This window comes from Aquarana catesbeiana, linkage group LG06, assembly GCF_042186555.1.
Source record: "Aquarana catesbeiana isolate 2022-GZ linkage group LG06, ASM4218655v1, whole genome shotgun sequence".
In the NCBI taxonomy this organism is placed as follows: domain Eukaryota; kingdom Metazoa; phylum Chordata; class Amphibia; order Anura; family Ranidae; genus Aquarana; species Aquarana catesbeiana.
This window is the reverse complement of record NC_133329.1, coordinates 384,841,439-384,864,171: the sequence shown is the minus strand read 5'-3', so window position 1 is coordinate 384,864,171 and position 22,733 is coordinate 384,841,439. Positions and strand designations below refer to the sequence as shown.

General features: G+C 42.6%; 1 protein-coding gene across 2 annotated transcripts in view; it reads right to left on the bottom strand.

Annotated features, from left to right (window-relative positions):
- Positions 1–22,733, bottom strand: part of MGAT5 (alpha-1,6-mannosylglycoprotein 6-beta-N-acetylglucosaminyltransferase) — a 225,950-nt gene that overhangs the window by 59,055 nt on the left and 144,162 nt on the right. For both annotated transcript variants that reach the window (XM_073634279.1, XM_073634278.1), the window contains exons 8-10: positions 20,767–20,936; positions 14,551–14,685; positions 6,869–7,002 (exon numbers count right to left, since the gene is read on the bottom strand). In XM_073634279.1, the coding sequence (XP_073490380.1) occupies positions 6,869–7,002; positions 14,551–14,685; positions 20,767–20,936 (439 nt within the window). The remainder of the gene's footprint in view (positions 1–6,868; positions 7,003–14,550; positions 14,686–20,766; positions 20,937–22,733) is intronic.

Sequence of the window (22,733 nt, the reverse complement as noted above, 5' to 3'; positions counted from 1 at the left end):
TTCAGTTTTTTTCAGGTATTTACCAAAACATATTCAAGCTATAGTTCTATAATGGATATGGCCTGAACGTGCACACTCCTGTTTAATTTGAGGGTATGTACATCCAATTCGGAGGAAGAGTTTAAGAATTACAGCTCTTAATAGCCACCCCCTTTTTTTGAAGAGACCAAAATAAATTGGACGATTGAATCAAAAGCGGTTTCATGGCCAGGTGTGGGCTACTCCATCAATTAAGCAAGTAAAAGGTCTGGAGTTGATTCTAAGTGTGGTATTTGCATTTGGAATCCATTGCTGTGAACCTACATCATGTGTTCAAAGGAGCTGTCCATGCAAGTCAAAACAGGCCATTGTAAGACTTCAAAAATGAAACAAATCCATCAGACAGATAGCAGCAACATTAGGAGTGGCCAAATCAACAGTTTGGTACATTCTGAACAAGAAAGAACGCAATGGTGAGCTCAGCAACATAAAAAGGGCTGGACGTCCACAGAAGACAACAGCGGTGGATGTTCGCAGGATCCTCTTTATGGTAAAGAAAAACCCATTCACAACATCCAGACAAGTGAAGGACACTCTCCAGTAGGTGGGCGTATCATTGTCAAAGTCTACAACAAGAGAAGACTTCACGAAAGCAAATAGAGGGTTCACTACAAGGTGCAAACTATTCATAAGCCTGAAGAATAGAAAAGCCAGATTAGACTGCCAAAAAACATCTAAAAAAGACAGACCAGTTCTGGAAAAGCATTCTTTAGAGCAGGCATGTCCAAAGTCTGGCCCGCGTTCTGGTTTTGAACGGTCCGCCTGGTTTTTTGGACTATATATATCTATATCTTTTGTGGCCCCCGACGATCTCCCTGTGCCGGGGGGCCACAAAAGATGTATATGCCTTGGAGAGGACAGGGAGGAGGCGGGACAAGCGCCGTACACACGGGGGAGAATTTCCGGTTTACAGGCAGCCTCTGTAATAAGGAGTCCCATCTCCGGCGCTGCCATTGGACAACTGTTCTGTCCATCAAAGGAGGCGGGACTTTCTATTAACCACTTGCTGCCCGCCCGCCGTCATGACGGCAGGGCGGTGCAGCAGTTCTGGGCCGCCGTCATGATGGCGCAGCCTTCCAGGCAGCCCAGGGGGCGCGTGCGCGCCGCATCGCTCGGGTCCCGGTGCTCGTGCCCAGCGGCCGCGATGTCCGCCGGGCACCCGCGATTGCCCGGTAACCGAGCAGGACCGTGGATCTGTGTGTGTAAACACACAGATCCATGTCTTGTCAGATGGGAGGAGACCGATGGTGTGTTCCTTGTACAGAGGAACACTGATCGGTCTCCTCCCCTTGTGAATCCCCCCCCCCCCCCCCAGTTAGAATCACTCCCTAGCAACACATTAACCCTTACAGCGCCCCCTCCTGGTTAACCCCTTCATTGCCAGTCACATTTATACAGTAATCAATGCATTTTTATAGCACGAATCGCTGTATAAATGTGAATGGTCCCAAAAATGTGTCAAAATGTGTCCGCCACAATATCGCAGTCACGATAAAAATCGCAGATCACCGCCATTACTAGTAAAAAAAAAATAATAAAAATGCTATAAATCTATCCCCTTATTTTGTAGACGCTATAACTTTTGCGCAAACCAATAAATATACACTTATTGCGATATTTTTTACCAAAAATATGTAGAAGAATACATATCGGCCTAAAATGAGGAAAAAATTTGTTTTAAAAAAAAAAATTTGGATACTTATAGCAAAAAGTAAAAAATATTGTGTTTTTTCAAAGTTGTCACTCTTGTTTTGTTTATAGCACAATAAAAAAACGCAGGGGTGATCAAATACCACCAAAAGAAAGCTCTATTAGTGGGGAAAAAAATGATAAAAATTTCATTTGGGTACAGTGTTGTATGACCGCGCAATTGTTATTCAAAGTGCGACAGCGCTGAAAGCTGAAAATTGGCTTGGGCAGGAAGGGGGTGAAAATGCCCTGTATGGAAGTAGTTAAAGAGGCTGCCGTGTAAACAGGAGATTCTCCTGTAGGTAATTTTTGGCACTCGTGAGTGAATTCCTGGCAATGGTGAGTGCATTCCTGGCAATGGTGAGTGGTGCTGCTCCAAATACGCCCAAGCTCATCTCTTTACTCACACACAGCCACAAAGGCAAGAGAATTCTTGTTGGGCAGTGTATTAGTGCTCAAACGAACACACTTTGACCGAATTTTAATGGTTCAAAGAATGTCAGGCAAAATGGTCGGCCCTCACGCATGTTCACTTCATCAAATCTGGCCCTCTTTGAAAAAAGTTTGGACACCCCTGCTTTAGAGGGATGAAAGAATAATCTGTACCAGAATGACTGGAGGAAATAAGTGTGAAGGCTTGGAACAGCTCATGATCCAAAGCACACAAGGTCATCTGTGGTCACATGGTGGAGCTTGCAGTGTGATAGCATGGGCATGCATGGTTTCCAGTGGCACTGGGTCATTGGTGTTTATTGATGTGACAGAAGACAGATACAGCTGGATGAATTCTGCAGTGTTTAGAGATATATGGTCAGCCCAGATTCAGCCAAATGCTGCAAAGTTGGACGGAGCTCCACAGTGCAGATGGACAATGATCCAAAACACACTGCAAAAGCAACCCAGGAACTTTTGAGGGAAAAGAAGTGGAATATTCTGCAATGGCCGGGTCAATAACCTAATCTCAACCCAATTGAGCATGTGTTTCACTTGCTGAAGGCAAAAAGACCCACAAAGAACTGAAGACAGCTGCAGTTAGAGCCTGGCAAAGCATCAGAAAGGAGGAAACCCAGTCTTTGGTAATGTCCATGGGTTCCAGACTTCAGGCAGTCATTGCCAACAAAGGATTCTCAACAAAATATTAAAAATGAACATTTTATTTATTAATGTATTCATTTGTCCAATTACATTTGAGCCCCTGAAAATGGGGAGACTCTGTATAAAAATGGTTGCAGTTCCTAAAATTTGTACTTGATATTTATGATCAACCCCTTGAATTAAAAGCTAAAAGTCCGCACTTCAAATTAATTTGGATTGTTTAGTTTTAAATTTTGTAATTTTGTTCTGGTGGCATACAGAGCCAAAAGTATGAAAATGGTGCCTGTGTCCAAATATATACGGACCACTTTAATAGTAGAGTGAGGAAGGGATATACCCTCAATCAAGTCTGTCTTCCTGTACCATTATAGCCAGTCGCAGACATTCTAGTCCTTGTGTCACTGGGGCAGAAAGTAAGACAGCTTCCTCACCCCCCCCCCCCCCCCCCCAAGTGTGATTAGATGGAAATAAATTAAAGAAACTATTCTGCCTGGAGTTTATCTTTAAACCTTGTCTGTATTATACAGAAGGACTGCACCGCAGAGACAATTCCAATTGAAGAACTGCATGCATCCATGGATTAGCATAACATATCCATTCACCGATTCTTTCCCTTTGTCAGCAGAGCAGAAGAATGGATATGCTGTGTGCAACCGCCCTAAAAGTTTTTTTTTTTTTTTTTCTTTTATTATTATTATTATTTTGGAGCGGAATGCTGGACAAGGTGAAAAGGGCATAAAATAAACTGTACACCAGCCTTTGTGATTTCATCAGAAGAAAAGGCTTCCAATTGTCAGCTGGTATTAATTTCAGGCTGTCAGAACCCCAGGCAGGTTTGCTGGGGATAGAGAGAGAGAAAGAATACAAATTTCAAGGGGAAATGGTTTGGTAACAAGTTTTCAGAAATTGAATTGCTGGACACAGCGCTCACTTTACAGGAACAGCCAGGAATAGTAATAGGTTTCTCTATCTGCCTCTCCATGTCAGTCACAATATCTATAGCTCGGCTAGCAGATGAACATGAAAGAGGCTCGTCTGACAATAAGGAAGAAGAAGATGTGGAAGCTTTGACCTGTCATATCCAGGGTCATCACTGCACTAAAGATAAGAATAGTTAAAAACTAAAGATCTTCAGATTAACGGAAAAATGAATGGTTTTCAGAACAATGGAAAATATATGTTTTTAATGAGTTCGAAAATATGGAAAAAACGCAAACATGCTTGAGACAATCTTAGATCTATACACACACACACACACACACACACACACACACACACACACACACACACACACACACAATACATTAAAAAAATTGACAGGCTTGGACCACTTGGACTTTTCTGCTGTCACTATTCTAGGTTTCTATGACAGCTCTCTCAGCCCGCGCCCATGTTGGCAATGGTAGCTTCCATACTGCTATAGTCACATGTCTTCTCAAAGACAGTAGGGCTCCTTTAATGAAGGAGCCAATAGAATAATGGAAAACATGGTTTTTAAGGAGCTGATAAAATAAAGCAGAACTAAAACAAAGAACTCACCATTCACCCCACTGCCTTTGAGAGGACATATGACTATAGCAGTATGGAATCTACCATTGTCACCATGGGTGCTGGGTAAGAGCTGGCATAGAACCATAGAAGAGTGACAGCAGAAAAAATACCAAGCGGTACAATAGGTCTACCCTTTTTTAAAATAATTTTTTTAAACTTGCGCTAGTATAAATCTAGGTTAGTCTAAGCCCGGGTTCACACCATTGCGATGCGGGAACCAGCGCAATACCAGTGCCGGTTCCTACATCGCATCTCCTTCACAGACACCGCCCTCGGCGAACCGCTGCAGGCGACAACACAAAAGTTAATGTCGCCCCCCCCCCCAGATCGGTTCGCAGTACGAACTGTGAATTTGAACAGGAATCGGATTGCATGGATGTGGACACCCAATGCGATCCGATTCCAGTGCAAGGAAAAATAAAAAGTTCCTGCGCCTTTTTCGTGCAAATCCAATGCGAGTTCAGCCATACAACTGTATGGCTGAATTCGCATTGCACAGACATCGCATGTGATCTGCACAGCAATGCTGTGCAAATCACATACGATGTCTGTGCTTGCAATAGTGTGAACCCAGGGTAAAGCATGTTTAACCACTTGACCTCCATAAGATTTGACCCGCTCCATGACCAAAGCATTTTTTGCTACTCAGCACTGCGCTACTTTAGGGCTGGGTTCACATATGTGCGAGTTAGATGCGGGGGTTTCCTCGCATCACATGCGAGTGTGCCCGGCTCGCAATGGAGCTGTTCACACAGCTTAGGGAAGCCACGGTCCGCATTTCAAAAGGGTCATGTGCCGCAAAAATCTGGACCCGATTCACACCTGAACCAGTGAGCAGGGATGCACCGGACCCCATGCTGGGAACTGAGGACGCACGCATGTGAACCCGGCCGTACTGGTAATTGCGTGGCCACGTAAATTCAATTTATGCAATTTTTTTTTCATACAAAATATTTTCTTTTGGTGGTATTTGATCACCACTAGGTTTTTTTTATGTTTAATATATAAACAAAAAAAGACCAGTAAAAAAAAAAATAAAAAAGATGATATTTTCTACTGTTTTAGAACATACCAAAAAAAAAAAAGTAGTTCACGCATTTTATAAATTTAGGCCAAAATGTCTTTGGTATAAAAAAAAACCCCAATAAGTGTATAATTGGTTTGGGTATAAGTTAGAGAGTCTACAAATGATGGTATATATACTGGAACTTATGCAGCTACAGATGCTATAGTGTACTGGCGGTGATCAACTTATAGTGGGACTGTGATAGGGTGGAGGGCAATCTGGCACTACTGGCTGGAAGGGTCACTGATACTGAGGTTGCTAATGACACCAATACAGTGATAATAGTGTACTAATGACACTGCCTGGGAAGGGGACCACATCTAGAGGTAATAAAAGGGCCTAACCATGTTTAATGTGCTGCTTTTACTTACTAATCTGGCTGTTTTTCTCCCTGCTTTATAGGGAGAAGAAACAGCCAGATCACTGTTCTCTGTACACAGAGCTCCATGTGTTTGTAAACACAGAACACTGTGTGATTGGACACAGCTGATCAGCAGGTTTCAGTCTAAGGCTGGGTTCACACTGATGCGAATTTGATGCAGGGTTTTCTCCGCATCCAATTCCTATTACAGAAGACTGACTGGCTCTCAATGAAGATGGTTCACACAGCTCCAGGGCGGCCACGGATTGGAAAAGGGCCCTGTGTGTCTTTGGCTCAGTTTCAGGTGCAAATTCAGCCAAAAATTCAGAGCTGATTCGCTCCCGAAACTGTACAGGGGCGCACCAGACCTCTCGCTGTGAGCCACCGTGGCGGCAGCTGGTGTGAACCCAGCCTAAATGATTGGCTGAAATCTACTGCCCAACTCGGACACAGCACAGGTCGGCAGGGGGCGACCCAAAGCAAACCGGTTCCCAAACCGAGAAGCAAGCCAGCAAAGTACATGTACTCTGCCATGCCTGCACTTGCCGCTCACATTACAGTTCACTGTCAGCGTTCAGCAAGAGGTTAAATCCACTTTACTTTCCACTGGCTCACTATCTCTGCTAGAAGTCTATTCCAAGCATCAACTAGTCTTTCAGTAAAATACTACTTTCTATGATTAGCTTTTAAACTTTCTCTTGCTAGTTTGAGGTCATGACATTGTAAGTTATTGACCTGGATCAAGCATCGCAGACAGGACTTCAGACTCATCTATATCAGATTAGTCCAACTCCACAAGTAGTAAAGCTGGGCCAGGATTAGGCTTTGTTCACACAGACATACTACAGCATAAACCTGTGTGATGGCCGTGTTTACCTGCACAGGTGTTCCGTGCATCCCTGTGCAGGCAGTCCCACTTATGTCAATAGGGACGTAGTGGCTGCTCCCAATCTGACCTCTGTGTAAGTGGGAGGTGGATGGCCCTGAATGTACACTGTCTGCCATCTCCTCCTCTACCCCCTATAAAACCAAAAAAGGTTTTTAAAAATCTTAAGAAGCGGGCTTACGGAACATAGTATAGAACTGCTGAGGGTTCAGATTCCATTTTCCCCAAGGTGTTTTGTGGCCCTTGGATTGGGCGTACTGGGCGTGATTAAACTCCGGTTCAGTCCCAAACGAATCCAGAACTCGCAGCATACATCTGAAAAATGAAATGCAATTAATTTAGGACTCGTTTAAACAAGTAACAAACCTCATTTTCTACTAAAGTCAAACACAAAATCAGGACACTTTTCACATTTAACATTAGAAGCGCAAAACACTTTTTACATTAAATTGATTGTAAAGTTTTTTTTTTTTTTTTTAACAAACAAGTTATACTTACCTGCTCTGTACGGTTGGTTATGCACAGAGCGGCCCCGATCCTCCTCTTCTCAGGTCTCTCCCTCCTGTTCAGTGCCCCCTTCAGTGCTGTGGGGGCACCCAAGCTGGGCTGCGACCTGGCCCCACCCCCTCTATATCTTGATTGGCTGAATAATTCATAGCAGTGGGAGCCAATCGTGCCACGCTGCTGTCTCAGCCAATGAGAGGGGGAGTCCCGGGCAGCTTAGACATTCCTGCAACATCGCTGGATAAAGCCCGGCTCAGGTAAGTGTTAGAAGGGGGTGGCGGCACACAGGTATTTTTATCTTAATGTATAGAATTCATTAAGATAAAAAAGCCTTCTGCCTTTACAATTACTTTAACCATTTGCCTACCGGGACAATTTTTTAAAAACGTTCTCACATGATAAAAACTGCATTTTTTGCTAAAAAAAATAAATAAATACTGTAAATCTCCCAAGTATATATTTTCTGAAAGTAGAGACCATGGAGAATAAAATGGTAGTAGTTGCAATTTTTTATGTCACACGATATTTGCGCTGCTACTTATTAAAAGCATATTTTCAGGGAAAAAAACACAACACGAATTTTAGTGCACACAAATATTGTACTCAATTTTCTGGTAAAATATAAAAAGATTGAGCTGCGTCAAGTAAATGGATATCGTCAAAGCCTTAAAACTGCACATGACTGATTTTGCAAAGAGCTATGATACCCTTAGGCCCCTTTCACACTGGGGCGCTTTGCAGGCGCTACAGCGCTAAAAACAGCGCCTGCAAAGCGCCCTGAAACAGCCACTGCTGTGTCTCCAGTGGGAAAGCCCCGAGGGCTTTCCCACTGGAGCGGTGCACTTGCAGAACAGAAAAAAAAAACCTCTTTGCATCTTTGGAGCGGTGAAGGAGCGGTGTATTCACCGCTCCTGCCCATTGAAATCAATGGGGCAGCGCGGCTATACTGCCGGCAAAGTGCTGCTGCGGTTTTAACCCTTTTTCAGCCACCGAGGGTTAAAACCGCCCCTCTAGCGGCCAAATAGCGCCGATAAAACGACGGTAAAGCGCCGCTAAAAATAGCGCCGTTTTACCGCCGATGCACCCACCACCCCAGTGTGAAACCGGCCTAAATTCTCCATATTGAAAGTAGATGAGAAAATCCGGACAGCCGCACTCCAGGAAGATATATTTCAAAAACTATCTGTTGTAAATTCAGGAGCATATAGCATACAGCATACAAGATACTGTGGCAGAAAGTACAGGCAAGTACAGGTGTTTCGCACCTATGCTGGGTGCTTACTCATAGCTAAATCCTAAATTCTCCATAGACAATACTTTAAAAAAAAAAAAAAAGTAACTTTAGAGTAAACTGAATTAGGGATCTAGATTTCTCACTCCGACGTTGACGGCAATACCACAATATTTACATACATGCACTCGCCCTGCACTGCACATTTTATATAGGGGTGTATGGGGATGCTTTAAATGTTTTTTTTTTTTCTTAAATTTTATAATTTAATACTTTATTTTTAAACTTTATTGCTTTAATAGAGGAGGCCAACTAGCCTCCTCTCCCTTCCTCCAATGTGGCTATTCAAGCACAGATCATGCTTGAGTAGCTGCTTCCTCAGCTATACTATCCGAGGAGTGACAGCTGTGACCCTGAAAGTTCATGTTGCTTACAGAATTATTAGTTGTAAGAAGGATCAGAGATGGATGCTCCCAAGTTGATCCAGCTCTCACTGAATACGCAGTTTTCCACGGCCCCGGACTTCCTGGAAGAGGCCAGGAACAACCACAGGGTGGTAGACAAGGTGTTATAGGTTCATGTGTGTAGGAATTACAGCCTGCAAGTTAAACCTGAACTCCAGGAAACCAGCTAAATGTACATATGAAAAGACAAATACTGTTTAAGAATCCTTGCTAAAGGATTTGTATTTGTCCATTCAGTTCAGACATATACACAGCTCCGCTTCACAGCACAGCTCTGCCTGGCAAGGCAGGAGACCTGATTTTTCGCTCTCCGGCGGTTACACTGACAGGCATTGTCCATCCCCAGGCCGGTGACTGGACAGGGAAAAGGCAAAGCATCACAATGAGCTCATCTCTCATTTCTCAGGCACTCTGCTCTCTCCTATCTGAATGTCCCATGCTAGCAAATGAGCACTGCAGCACAACTGATCGGCTGCCTCTCCATCTCCCAGTCTTAGTGCTGCTGTTCAGTGGATTTCAAGAAGCCGATACATGGGTCACATTTAGGTGCTTACACTTACAAAAAAATAAATAAATGTAATGATTAATGGATACAGAGCTGCAATAATTTGTGTCTATTATATCCCTGGAGCTTAGTTTTAAACATTGCCTCACAATATCTTCTGGCAGGAGATCATAAATGGATTAAACCAAATAGCTGCACACCAAGGAAATGCGTTAGGCGCGCCAGAACAAAGGGCGAGGTACAGCCAATATTACAGGGAGGAAAGAATGCAGTTCCTGGGAAGAGGATTTAAATAAACATATAAAAGTGTACTTCTACCTTTGCAGCACAATTTAGAGAACGTCTACTTTAAAGTAATATTAAAGGCCATTTTTTTTTTTTTTTGTTTAAAAATAACAAACGTGTTACACTTACCTGCCCTGTGCAGTGGTTTTGCACAGAGCACCACTGATCCTCTTCTCAGGTCCCTCGCCGGTGCTGCCAGATCTCACTGTCAGTTGTAAACCAAATGTACACACTGCCTGCCCCAACAAAGGGTTGAACATCTCAAGACTTGGGTAGTACACTGTATGTTATCCAAGGGTCACACTTGTGTGTGGTGCAGTGTGCTTGTGAGCACACATTGCAGCCCATTCCCTTAAATGGGCTGCTGTACCTGTGAAAAAAGCAGGTAAAAAATTCCAACCCTTTTTTGAAAGCCACACTAAACAGAATATACACAACAAAATGGATGTTTTGTCGATCTGTGGGGGTGATATTAAGAATCAATGGTTCCCGAGCATCTGCTAAAGCGCATAGTGTATTGTCCGAGTGTCAAGAGCATGCGCAATTTTGTGAGCGGTTCCAATCCGGTCATGTGTGAACCTGGGCTTAATGGACATTTAATAAACCAACCTGTCCTTAAAGTTATTCTGAACATCCTATGTATAAACCTGTACTAACACAAACCGTTCACAAAAACACATTTTGGGAAGGTAAAAAAAAAAAAAAAAAAATGACTTCAGAGAAACTACTGCGAGGGATGTACAGTGCCTTGCAAAAGTATTCACCCCCCCTGGCATTTTTCGCGTTTTGTTGCCTCACAACTTGGAATTAACATGGATTGTTTGAGGATTTGCATCATTTAATTTACAGAACATGCCCACAACTTTGAAGATTTTTTTTTTTTTTTTTTTTATTGTGAGGCAAACAAATAAGACAAAATAAGAGTCAATGTGCATAACTATTCACCCCCCCTAAAGTGAATACTTTGTAGAGCCACCTTTTGCGGCTATCACAGCTCCAAGTCGCTTTGGATAAGTCTCTATGATCTTGCCACATCTTACCACTGGGAATTTTGCCCATTCCTCCTTGCAAAACTGCTCCAGCTCCTTCAAGTTGGATGGTTTGCGCTTGTGAACAGCAATCTTTAAGTCTGACCACAGATTTTCTATTGGATTGAGGTCTGGGCTTTGACTAGGCCATGCCAACACATTTACATGTTTCCCCTTAAACCACTCAAGTGTTGCTTTAGCAGTGTGTTTGGGGTTATTGTCCTTCCGGAAGGTGAACCTCCATTCTAGCCTCAAATCACACACAGAGTGGTACAGGTTTTGCTCAAGAATATCTCTGTATTTAGCACCATCCATCTTTCCCTCAACTCCGACCAGTTTCCCAGTCCTGACTGCTGAAAAACTCCCCACAGCATGATGCTGCCACCACCATGTTTCACAGTGGGGATGGTGTTCTTTGGGTGATGTGTTGGGTTTGCGCCAGACAGAGTTTTCTTTGATGGCCAAAAAGTTCAATTTTACTCTCATCAGACCAGAGCACCTTCCTCCATACATTTTGAGAGTCTCCCACATGCCTTTTCACAAACTCAAAACGTGCCATTTTGTTTTTTGCTGAAAGCAATGGCTTTCTTCTGGCCACTCTGCCATAAAGCCCAACTATGGAGCGTACGGCTTATTGTCGTCCTATGTACAGATACTCCAGTCTCTGCTGTGGAACTCTGCAGCTCTTCCAGGGTCACCTTAGGTCTCTGTGCTCCTCTCTCATTAATGCTCTCCTTGCCCGGTCCGTGAGTTTTGGTGTGCGGCCGTCTCTTGGCAGGTTTGCTGTTGTGCCATGTTCTTTCTATTTGGTTATGATTTGATGGTGCTCCTAGGGATCAAAGATTTGGATTTTTTTTTAACAACCTAACTCTGACTTGTACTTCTCAAATACATTGTCCCTTACTTGTTTGGAGAGTTCCTTGGTCTTCATGGCAGTGTTTGGTTAGTGGTGCCTCTTGCTTAGGTGTTGCAGCCTCTGGGGCCTTTCAAAAAAAGGTGTGTCTATGTAATGACAGATCATGTGACACTTAGATTGCACACAGGTGGACATCATTTCACTAATTATGTGACTTCTGAAGGTAATTGGTTGCACCAGAGCTTTTTGTGGGATTAATAACAAAGGGGGTGAATTGGCACATGCCAATTATCCGTTTTTATTTTGGAAAAATAGTTATGTATACATGTTTCCTTCACCAACTTAGACTATTGTGTTCTGATCCATCACATATAATTCAGATTAAAAAAACATTGAACTAAAGGCTGTAATGTAACAAAATAGGTAAAAAGCCAAGGGGGGGCGAACACTTTTGCAAGGCAGTGTAAGCTCAGTATAAACCAACAGAAGGAATGCCAAAAGCAAACGGAATCCAAACAGCTTTATTGTATTTCAAAACTGCCAACACGTTTCGAATGACAAACTGCTCCCGCTTCATTAGGACTGGAGGCAATTCAGAACTTGAAATGGATGCAAATGCAAGCTTTAATGTGTTATTCTGTATGGATTGAATGTAGGATCATAAAAGTAAGCATTGTGGCAAAGCTTTAAGTGGTTATGATTTACCTTCAACCCTGAGGGGGTGGTTTGGACCCTGAAACACTGTCAGTTTTTTTTGAAGAATATGAAAAACAGGCATCAACATGTTATACATGGTTACATATTGGTCCTGGACAATACCCCTGGATGCTGGAAATCACTAAAGTAGACATGTGCAATTCGTTTTGATCTGAATGTAAATTCAGACAAATTTTTGGTTATTCCGATGTATCCAAATCTTCGAATAAAAGAAAGTGACGAATGTCGTTGAAATGTGTTAAATTTCGTTTCATATATTTAACGAATTCCAAATTTTCGAAACGTTTCGAATCGGTCGAAAAATGGATCGACTGGTTCAAATTCTGTGTGAAGAATAGCTGGTTGTTAAGGAGCGGGGGCCAGGAAGCCAGGCCCTGCATCCTTAACCAATGACTTGGCTGTCAGGCTTTGATGACAGATTCATGTAAACAAAAAAATGTCGGCAATGAAAAATTCTGAAAAAAAAACAAAAAAAAAAAAAAAAAAAAAAAAAAAAAAAACACAGAATGTGGCCCCACCCCAAAGCACCTTGTGCCCATGTTGAGGGCATGTGGCCTGCCAGGCTGCATGCTTGGATAAGGATCTGGTGTGAAATGTGTGTTTTTTCAGAATATGGGGGGCTTCTTCCCTTGCAGGAAGTGCCCCATATGTAAAATGAATGCACATATGCGCAGGAGGACAGAGTCATTTCAGTCCTCTGCCACAAATGAGGAGTTCCCCATTAAACCCTTTATTATCTGTACATCTAGGAATGTCGAGTATGTTGTCTGGTGCCCGTGTGAGCTTCAATATATTGGTCGCACGATACGAATGTTACATGTGGGATTGAGTGAACATGTGGACAATATAAAAGAAGGGTTTCCTAAGCACAGTTTATCCAAGCATTATGACCTGTGTCATAATAGAGATCCTAGTGGTACTGTAATTGTAGGTATTGACAGATTCACAGGTAACTGGAGAGGTAGTAATATGGTGCGAGAGGTATCATGTTTAGAAACTAAGTGGATCAGGTTAGGTGCTATGCCCCCCATGGTATGAACATAGTAGGATATTAACTTTTTACCCCATTGTCTCCTCCTAGACAACATTTTTGATTTAAAGTTTCATTAATGTCTTAGTAATATGTATGGAATGGTGTAATGCTATTGTTTAATTTTAACATATTTTTGTACCACAAGATGGCGCTGCTTCCTGGCTCAGTTGCTTAAGATTCACTATAATTATTGATGCTTCCTGTCAATGGATTGGCATAATTATTTCCTGTTGTTGGCAATCAGTAGATCTTCTATTGCTTCCTACTGGAACGTAGGTAATGCCCACCCACTGATAAGCCGCCCCAAAATAAATAATATAAATAAATATATTATATATCTAGATATTAATATATATATATATATATATATATATATATATATATATATATATATATCTATATCTATATCTATATCTATATATATATATAGATATATATATATATATATATATATATATCTATCTATCTATATATCTATCTATATATATCTATATAGATATATATATATATATCATAGTGCATGCCAAGCCATGCCCCAACGATGAAACGCGTAGGAGTTGGAGACATGTGACGCGACTTGCATGCTGGGAGGCGGCGGCCATTTTTTGGGGTTGGAAACGCTGGACATTTCCTATAATGCCTATATTAACCTGCTGAAATTCTGTGAAGGAGATACAGAGTCATCCCCGTGCTGCTATGGAGCTGTCAGTGATTTATATCCATGCTTGTTATCTACCTAAGGGTAAGAGTCAGTGTGTTTGGGTGACGGTGGTACTTCAAGATACAGCCCTTTGGCTTATTTTGGACTTTTTAAAAGTGGATTACATTTATATATTTTTGCCAGTTGAGTCTGTGCCAGCAATATACTTTCTGTTCATGTTGGACTTTTTCAAGCGCCTCACCATTTTCCATATATTTTGTTTGCGTTTTGTTCATGCATATAGTGATAGCTACGGTTTCATACCAATTTTAATTCAAGATACTATATGCTCCCAGCCCAACAAATTTGGGTTTTTCAGTTTTGATATATGCTTTTCAAACTGCCTATTATCTGCATGGCTGGAGTTGAGCTTGTAAAACCAACAGTTGTGGTCCATGGTATAGATGAACGGGTGGGTTTTGGGACTTCCAACGAACACACAATGGCTACATCTATAATAAAAATTGTGATAGAAGGGGCTCCAATTTCTATAAAACACTTAGAAGCCTGCTGTCAAAATATTGTATGCATGCCACTTACTGATAGTGCACCCAGGAAGGGCCAAGTGTCTTCTTGAACTGAGCCAGTCCCACAATATCGATATAGATAAGTTCCACCACTTTATCACCCTGTGTAGGGCAGCCTGATCTGTTTCCCACAACCTTCTTCATGATCCTGGAGAAGAAATGAAAAAAAGTTTGAGAAAAAAAAAACAAAAAAAAACAAACCAGGGAGAAAAAAAAGAAAACAGCCAAATCACAAAGTAAAAAAGCAGCACACATAACACATTGGTAGGCGCAGTGTTAGTCCCTTGATTGCCCTTAGAATTTATCCCTTCTCAGCCAGTGTCATTAGTACAGTGTCAGTGTACAGTATTATCACTGATCACTATTAGTTAATGACTCTGCCGCCACAACCAAGGTATCCATCTCTTCAGGCGGCGGTTCAGTTAACGATAATGGTTGGTCTCTGAGGCAGATTCACCGCGAGATCACGGTTATCGGCGGTGGGAGAGGGCCCCCCTCCAGCGCCCTCCGCCGCTTACCGGAGCTGTCGGCCGCGCCAGAGGCGATTGGGACCTGTCTGTGGCTGGGTATGGAGCTGAGTGAGGGGAAGATGGCCTCCACCCGTCTCCATACCATAGCAGGGAGGAAGAGACGTCAAAATGTCACTTCCGCCCGGATTTTTTTTAGAAAACACATGCAGTGCAGCACATCCAATAATGCAGAGAGGATGGTAACAACAAAAATATGTTATGAAATCAGCAGGAGCGGGTTGAAGGGGGGGGGGGGGGGGGGGGGAGTGCGGCGGCCCTGGTATTAGCCGACAGGCAGATAGGACACAGGAGAGCAGGGCTGCGGATGACGGAGGCGCGTAAACTGACCACAGTGTCAGGGCTCAGCATCCATGATGCACTGTGGTCTGTTTACATAGGGAAGGGCAGAAACTGGCAGGATCAGCCAGGTTTTTTAGGCGTTACAGTGGGGCAAAAGACACAGCACAAGCACTGTGCTGTATAAAATGCTTTAAAGGAACAGGATCACTTTAAATTTTTTTTGGGTTAACAAACGCTTTAAAGTAGCACAGTGCTGAATAGCAAAACATGAAGGTGCTAAAACCTTCCAGAGGTCAAGAGGTTATAGCCCAACCATAGGCAAAATTATCCCTTGCAGTGGGGCTGTGCAAAAGAACAAAAAACGAGCTATTAGCCCTTGCGGTCAGGGCAAGGGATAATTTACTAGCGTGGAGTTGGGCTTTAAAGAACTAGATCTAACAAACGTTTTCAATTCCCTCCTTTCATTACTCAGATTGTTTAGGTAGTCAATTATAATTTATGTTCTCTTGTTCAAGACAGTCAGGCCAAAGACTCATATCAGAGGCAACAGTCTATTATTGGAGATTAACACAGCCAAGCCGAGGATACAAAGGCGGACTCGAATATAATTTAGTGGCCAACTACTTAACCTCTTGGAGAAGTCCGCTACAGCAGGACTGCAGTCATTGATATGTGATCATCATTACAAGATGTACAGACAGGAGTGGCAGCTGTAAATGGCATAACAATGAGCTTCCTCTAGAGCAAGTCTGATTAAGCCAAAAAACATATCAGATATGAGACTGTTCTGAATGGAAATAATCACAGAACAGAGGTCTGCCATAAAAAAACTCCTCCATTAACCAATGGCCCAAGCCAATTCAGACCTTTCCCACATATATTTAAAAATCTGCATTTTGTTTTGTTTTTTTTTTTTTTTACTAATTACTTAGAACCCCCAAACATATTTTCTGAAAGCAAAGACCCTGGGTGGGGGTGGGGTTGGGGTGGGGCAGTGGTTTTTGTATTTTTTTTTTTTTCACCCAACATTTGCGCAGTGTTTTATCAAATGCAAATTTTCAGGAAAAAAAAAAAATACTATAAAGGGATTTTAGTGCATACAAAAATAGCACCCAACTGTTTGGTAACATATAAAAAAAAAAAATGATGCAGGCTGAGTAAACAGATAAACATGTCATGCTTTAATATAGTACACGCCCATGGAGATAGTGACAAACTATGGTACCGAAAAATTTCCATAGGTGACGCTTTACAGGTCACCAGTTTAGAATTAAACAGGAGGTATGGTGCTAGAATTATTGCTCCAATGCTCACGGCAATACCTTACATAGGCCTGCGGGACCTATATATATATATATATGTGTGTTTGCATGTAAGCACCGGGGCATTTTATATATTTTTTTACATTTTATGGTTTAAAATTATTGTTGGTCACTTTTTTTGCTTAACTTTATTGCCATCACAAGGGATAAACAGCATCCCTTGTAAAACCATGGGTAGTGACAAGTACACTTTACTAAAGCCTAGTACACACAGGCCGACTGTCAGGCGGCTCAATAGAAAACAGCCGACATTCGGCTCTTGTGTATGACAGCCGGATCAACAGAAGCCGGCCGTTTGGCCAGCTTCTGATGTGGACTCATGACCAAAAAAGGTCTGCCAACCAGCTTCCAATCAGCGCACTCAACCAATGGCTGAGGAGGGGGGGTGGGGAGTGGTTGGATCGACCTCCAGTCAGAACACAATAGCACAGCAGGGGAGATCACTGTACTAACATCAGCTGGTTAGTACAGAGGCTCCAACCTGAGCTGAGGTGTGTACAAGGCTTTAGAGATCTGGGGTCTGGGCTCTCCTCTGCCCTTCAAAGCAGCTGATCAAACAGAGATCAGTATGATCAGATGCTTTAAAACCCGGGAACGGCTTATAAACAAATATTGGAAGTGACAAAATCCTTGTTGCTTCCAGTTTCACACACTTTAGAGATGGAGGAACTACATTTCCAGATCATCTCTATGGTGTGCCACCTCTGACCACCCATTTCAGTCTCCTGTGGAACAGGCGAGCCCAAGGCAGAAGCGGCAGGGGACCACCTTCCGCGACCTGTAAAAGTGATCCAGCAGCTGTATAGGTGCTCAGATCACTTTTACATTATAAGGAGAAATAAAAAACAACAAAAAAAAGGCATGCCAGCTGCAGCAGTGATCCTGTTAGAAACACTGAAACCTGAGGAAATACACGTACGTCCATTTGCAGGAAGTGGTTAAGCATGGTATGCATCTAAACCACCCACACACAGCCCTATTGAGAGTTTAGGGGGGAAAAAAATGCAACATAAAAGCCAACTTTTTAGAACATCTACTGCATATACCCAACAGCCAGTAGTGGTTAAACTTCTGCAAAATTTTTATTGCTATGTCGTCATTTGGGGAGATTTCTCCATACTTCCTGTACTGACGCCATCAGGACAGTGTAGAAGAGCGAGAGTGTCATTAGGACAAAAAACAAAAAAACAACCCGACAGATGTTCTATTGAAGGTATACTGTTACCATCTCTACCCCTATCAGAGAGTGCTCTTGTCACATACCGTTCTAATGCTCCCTAATGGGTAGCAGTTCTAACCCTGCCCCTTTGTAAAAAAGAAAAAATTAAAATATGCTGCCATAAAATATATATGGAGAGGTCTTTTAATGCTTGAGTCAGTCCCTGGCTTCCGATTATATATACACGCACAAAAAAAAAAAAAAAATTATAATTATTATATATATTCTCTCTCCCTATATTTTATATATTCACTCTCTATATAAGAGAGATATAATATATATATATATTTTAACATCTCTTAGAGATATATATATATATATATATATATTTAGCTCTATTTTAACATCTATCTCTATCTCTATCTCTATCTCTATCTCTATCTCTATCTCTATCTCTATCTCTATCTCTATCTCTATCTCTATCTCTATCTCTATCTCTATCTCTATCTCTATCTCTATCTCTATCTCTATCTCTATCTCTATCTCTATCTCTATCTCTATCTATCTCTATCTATCTCTATCTCTATCTATCTCTATCTATATCTCTATCTATATCTATCTCTATCTCTATCTATCTATCTCTATATATCTATCTATCTCTATATATCTATCTATCTCTATATATCTATCTATCTCTATATATCTATCTCTATATATCTATCTATCTCTATATATATCTATCTCTCTATCCATACACACATAATATATATATATATATAACACACACAATTTATTATGCAATACAAGCTTTTAATGCTTCACTGAACACAGGCATATAATCGAAAGCCAGGGGCTGACAACCATTGAAAGATCTCTCCATATATATTTTACGGCTCTCATCTGTTCCGTTATGGTAGTATGTTTCAGGTTTTTTTTATTTTATATTTCTATAAAGAAAAAAGGAAACAGATTGCTGTGATTTTCCAGCTTACAACAATCTGAAATCACTGAACTCACTGGCTTGTTTAATGAAAGTAATGCACAGATTTGTCATCTCATGAGAACAATCAGCTGTGTGTATAACTGCACAATGGTGTTGACCACAAATAAAATATTTAGCCGCTACCTACGCAGCCAACAAGTTGCTTACAACTGATCAGTGTGCTGAGGATGTTACTAATGGATACATTCAATGACGACTATCCACACAGGTCCAGATAACTGCGATGTCATCTGTTTTAAGTGAAGTGACTGACCTCTCCTATTCTCTACAGCAATTCAAAGTGCGGAATTTATGCAGCTTGCCTGACCTGTCTGAAACTTGCACAGCAGGTCTCAGTGGGATCTGATTGGAGGGAAAGGACACTCCCCCCCACAGCATACAGGAACAGAGCTGAGTGTCAATCACAGGATGTGTGCTGGAGCTCCCTCCAGTGTCACCATTTTATCTCTTGGTGTCATGAAAACTTGTCAGAAGTGACTCAGGCTCATGGCAAAGGAACAGAGGCTGCAGACAGAAAAGACACTTAGTGCTCTGGATAGAGAAAAGTACACACTAAGTATAGAGGGATATGCTTTGTTCACATCTCAGGTTTAAAGCCACGTTAATGATCGCTCGGTTGTCAGCCTTTGAGCCAGCGGGGGACAGATGCAGTATCCACCAAGGTAAGTATGATTCTAAAATAATCAATCCCATACTTCATTTAATCAACAAAAATATTTTCAATTACAAAATTAACACTGGTTGTAGTTAGGGTTGCAACCTTTTCTTCAAGCCAAACCCGAAAACTTTAGCGCCTCGCAGCAATTTTTTTTTTTTTAAAGGGGAAGTGCTGTGGACTGGGTGTAAAGGGGAACTCTGATGTAAGGGGGTTTCTGCTCACCAAAACCCCCACTTACAGAGTTCCCAGCATTCCCCCTTTAATCAGGATTCCCTTACACCAAAGTCTGCAGAGTACCCTACATCAGAGTCCCCCTTACCTTAGTGTACTCACTCACTCAGAGGCAGGAGGGAAGGGAAGGGAAGGCAGGAAGGAAAGGGAAAGGGAAAGGGAAAGGGAAAGGGAAAGGGAAAGGGAAAGGGAAAGGGAAAGGGAAAGGGAAAGGGAAAGGGAAAGGGAAAGGGAAAGGGAAAGGGAAAGGGAAAGGGAAAGGGAAAGGGAAAGGGGGAAGGAGGAAGGAAGGAAGGGAGACTTCAGTCACAGACATTGGATGGTGAGCTCACTCACCCAAAGGTTGGAGGCTCAGGCATCAGCACCTTTCATGCAGGATGTATCTGCCGGCTGCTGGGCTTCAAATTTCCCATCCACACATCCTTTTTCTGAGGCACAGCATGTTGTGGATTGGCATGTGGGTGGGCAGACACAGAAGGGTAGTGGTCAGAGGAGGATGAGCAGATCAAGTCCCCTCTCTCCTCTCCCATCCATGGGGGCAATTTGTGCTGCCTGTGTGCACATCTATGCACTAGGTGGTTGTAGAACTTGGGTTACTTGGGGAGCCACAGTCTGATCTGAATAATGTGTCCAGGTTTCAGGCGAGCTGAAACTCAGACACATTCAAAACCTGGACTGTCCGGGTGAATCCTAGACAGGTGGCAACCCTAGCTGCAGTGCTATATTTTTAATACAAGACAAGTGGGAGGGGATAAAAATGCATTCTATAACATAACAGGGCCTGTGCCTGCATGCTAATGTTGCATTCTCCAGGTTATTTTTAATACTAATAAAAGATTTGGATTTCCAGAAAAGAACCAAACAGGAAAAATTAAATATCCAACAATACTGAAAACATAGTGCAGAAATAAAAGTAATCTTCTTAAACACAATTAGTCACCGGAATACTCTGCTGCTTCTCCCCCTGACAAATAACACACACTGAGAACGTGTCTACAGTCGCTGTGCGTTCAGAGTCGGTTTTAATGTTGAAAGTAATCTTCTTACTCTTTCAGCTCAGCTATTGAAGCTGAAATCCTGACATCATGGCCCAGTAAGTAAAGAGATGTAATTAAGTCACTCCATTGGACTAATTCGCCGAGCGGCCCTCCACTGAATGCATTTTCAGCTATCTTGAAACCAGATTCCTTTGTTAGGAGGCCCAGATGAACGAGAATCTGAGGAAGAGAGAGAAAAAAAAAAAAATCATGCAACATGAAAGAGGCACACTTGTTTTGTTCTATTACACTTTGTTATATTTAAAGAGGAACTCTACAAAAAAAAAAACAAAAAAAAACATTTCCATAGAATCAAATAAAACAACTCCATCAATTTCACACAATTTTCTTTCCTCTGAACAGAATATTCTCTTGTCTGTGCCACACACATCATACATGGTGGTGTTTGAGGTCATCCAAACTTCTTCCTCCAAGGAGTGGCAGAGCTTGTCCATGGCCCTCCAGCACATTTCTATTGGCCAGTCATTATGGTGGGCTGCCTCATTGGCCAATATTAATGTTCAGGAGGCAGGGAAGGACAAGCAAGCCTCTGCCTACCCGCTTTAGCTTTGCCAGAATGGCCCTGCACTCCGGGAATGCAGGGATGAAAGAGGATAAAGGTTTAACACATAAACCAAACAAGAGCAAGGGGAGGGGACATTTTCAAGAGTAGTGACAAGGAAATTGGGCCTTAGATATCAATACATACATATGAAGTTTGCATGTTCTCCCTGTGCAGGTTTCTTCCGGGTACTCTGGTTTCCTCTCACACTCCAAATACATACTGATAGGTTAACTGGATGGATCCTGTCTAAATTGGCCCTTGTATGAATGTGTGTTAGGGACCTTAGATTGTAAGCTCCTTGATGGTAGGGACTGAAGTGAAAAAAAACAAAACAAAAAAAACACACACACACACACACACACACACACACACACACACACACACCCCCCTAATGAGTGGTAAGCTGCAATATATTTCATTTTTGGTTATGGGTTTAATACAGCTTTGAGTTGTGGCCGGTAGGTGGCAAAATGAGTAACTTCCCAATAGACTATTTCTTGATAAATTTGGAAATGTGCTTAGCTGTATCTATGTCGGGAGATGCTTTGCTAAAAAGATGTGTTGGCTCCTCTGGGTTCCTGCGTGTCATACCATCATCTGCATTTTTTATTTAAAGTAACAGTCGCCAGGCTACCTACAGACATTTTAGATGGCGGCCTCTCTGCAGGTAGGATCCAGACTCTAAAATAACTTGAATCTTTAAAATGTTCTAAACCAGGGATCTCAAAGTACCGGCCCGCGGACTGGTTACAAATGGCAGGGCCGATCCTGGTTGGGTTTGCACTGCAGCCAGACACCGCAGAGGGGGAGGCGCCATCTCCCTTGTCCTCTCCGCTGCTGCAGCCCAGAATGGGAACAGAGCGGAGGAAGGAGCGGCGGAAGGATTTGCCCATCGCCCCACCCATCTAGGCACTGATGATTGACCAGACCCCCGGATCCAGGGTCCTGCTGCCACCTCAGGGTGGGACATTGTATCGTTCTCTGGGTGCCTTTGGCACTAAGGCATGTGTTAAAGCCAGGGGCTGACAGGAGGAGAGGAGAGACGGGAGGCAGACTATCAGGTCACCAGCTGACTGCCAGGAGGAGAGGTAAGTGAGCCATCACATGGAGGCTGAGCAAAGACCTTAGTGGGGTGACTGCGGTATAAATTTGTGTGTGGGGGCCATTTGTGCAGTGTGTGTGGGGGGTTGGCATTTGTGCAGTGTGTGTGGGGGGTTGGCATTTGTGCAGTGTGTGTGGGGGGTTGGCATTTGTGCAGTGCGTGTGGGGGGTTGGCATTTGTGCAGTGCGTGTGGGGGGTTGGCATTTGTGCAGTGTGTGTGTGTGTGTGGGGGGGGGCATTTGTGCAGTGTGTGGGGGGGTGGCATTTGTGCAGTGTGCGGTGGGGGGTGGCATTTGTGCAGTGTGTGTGT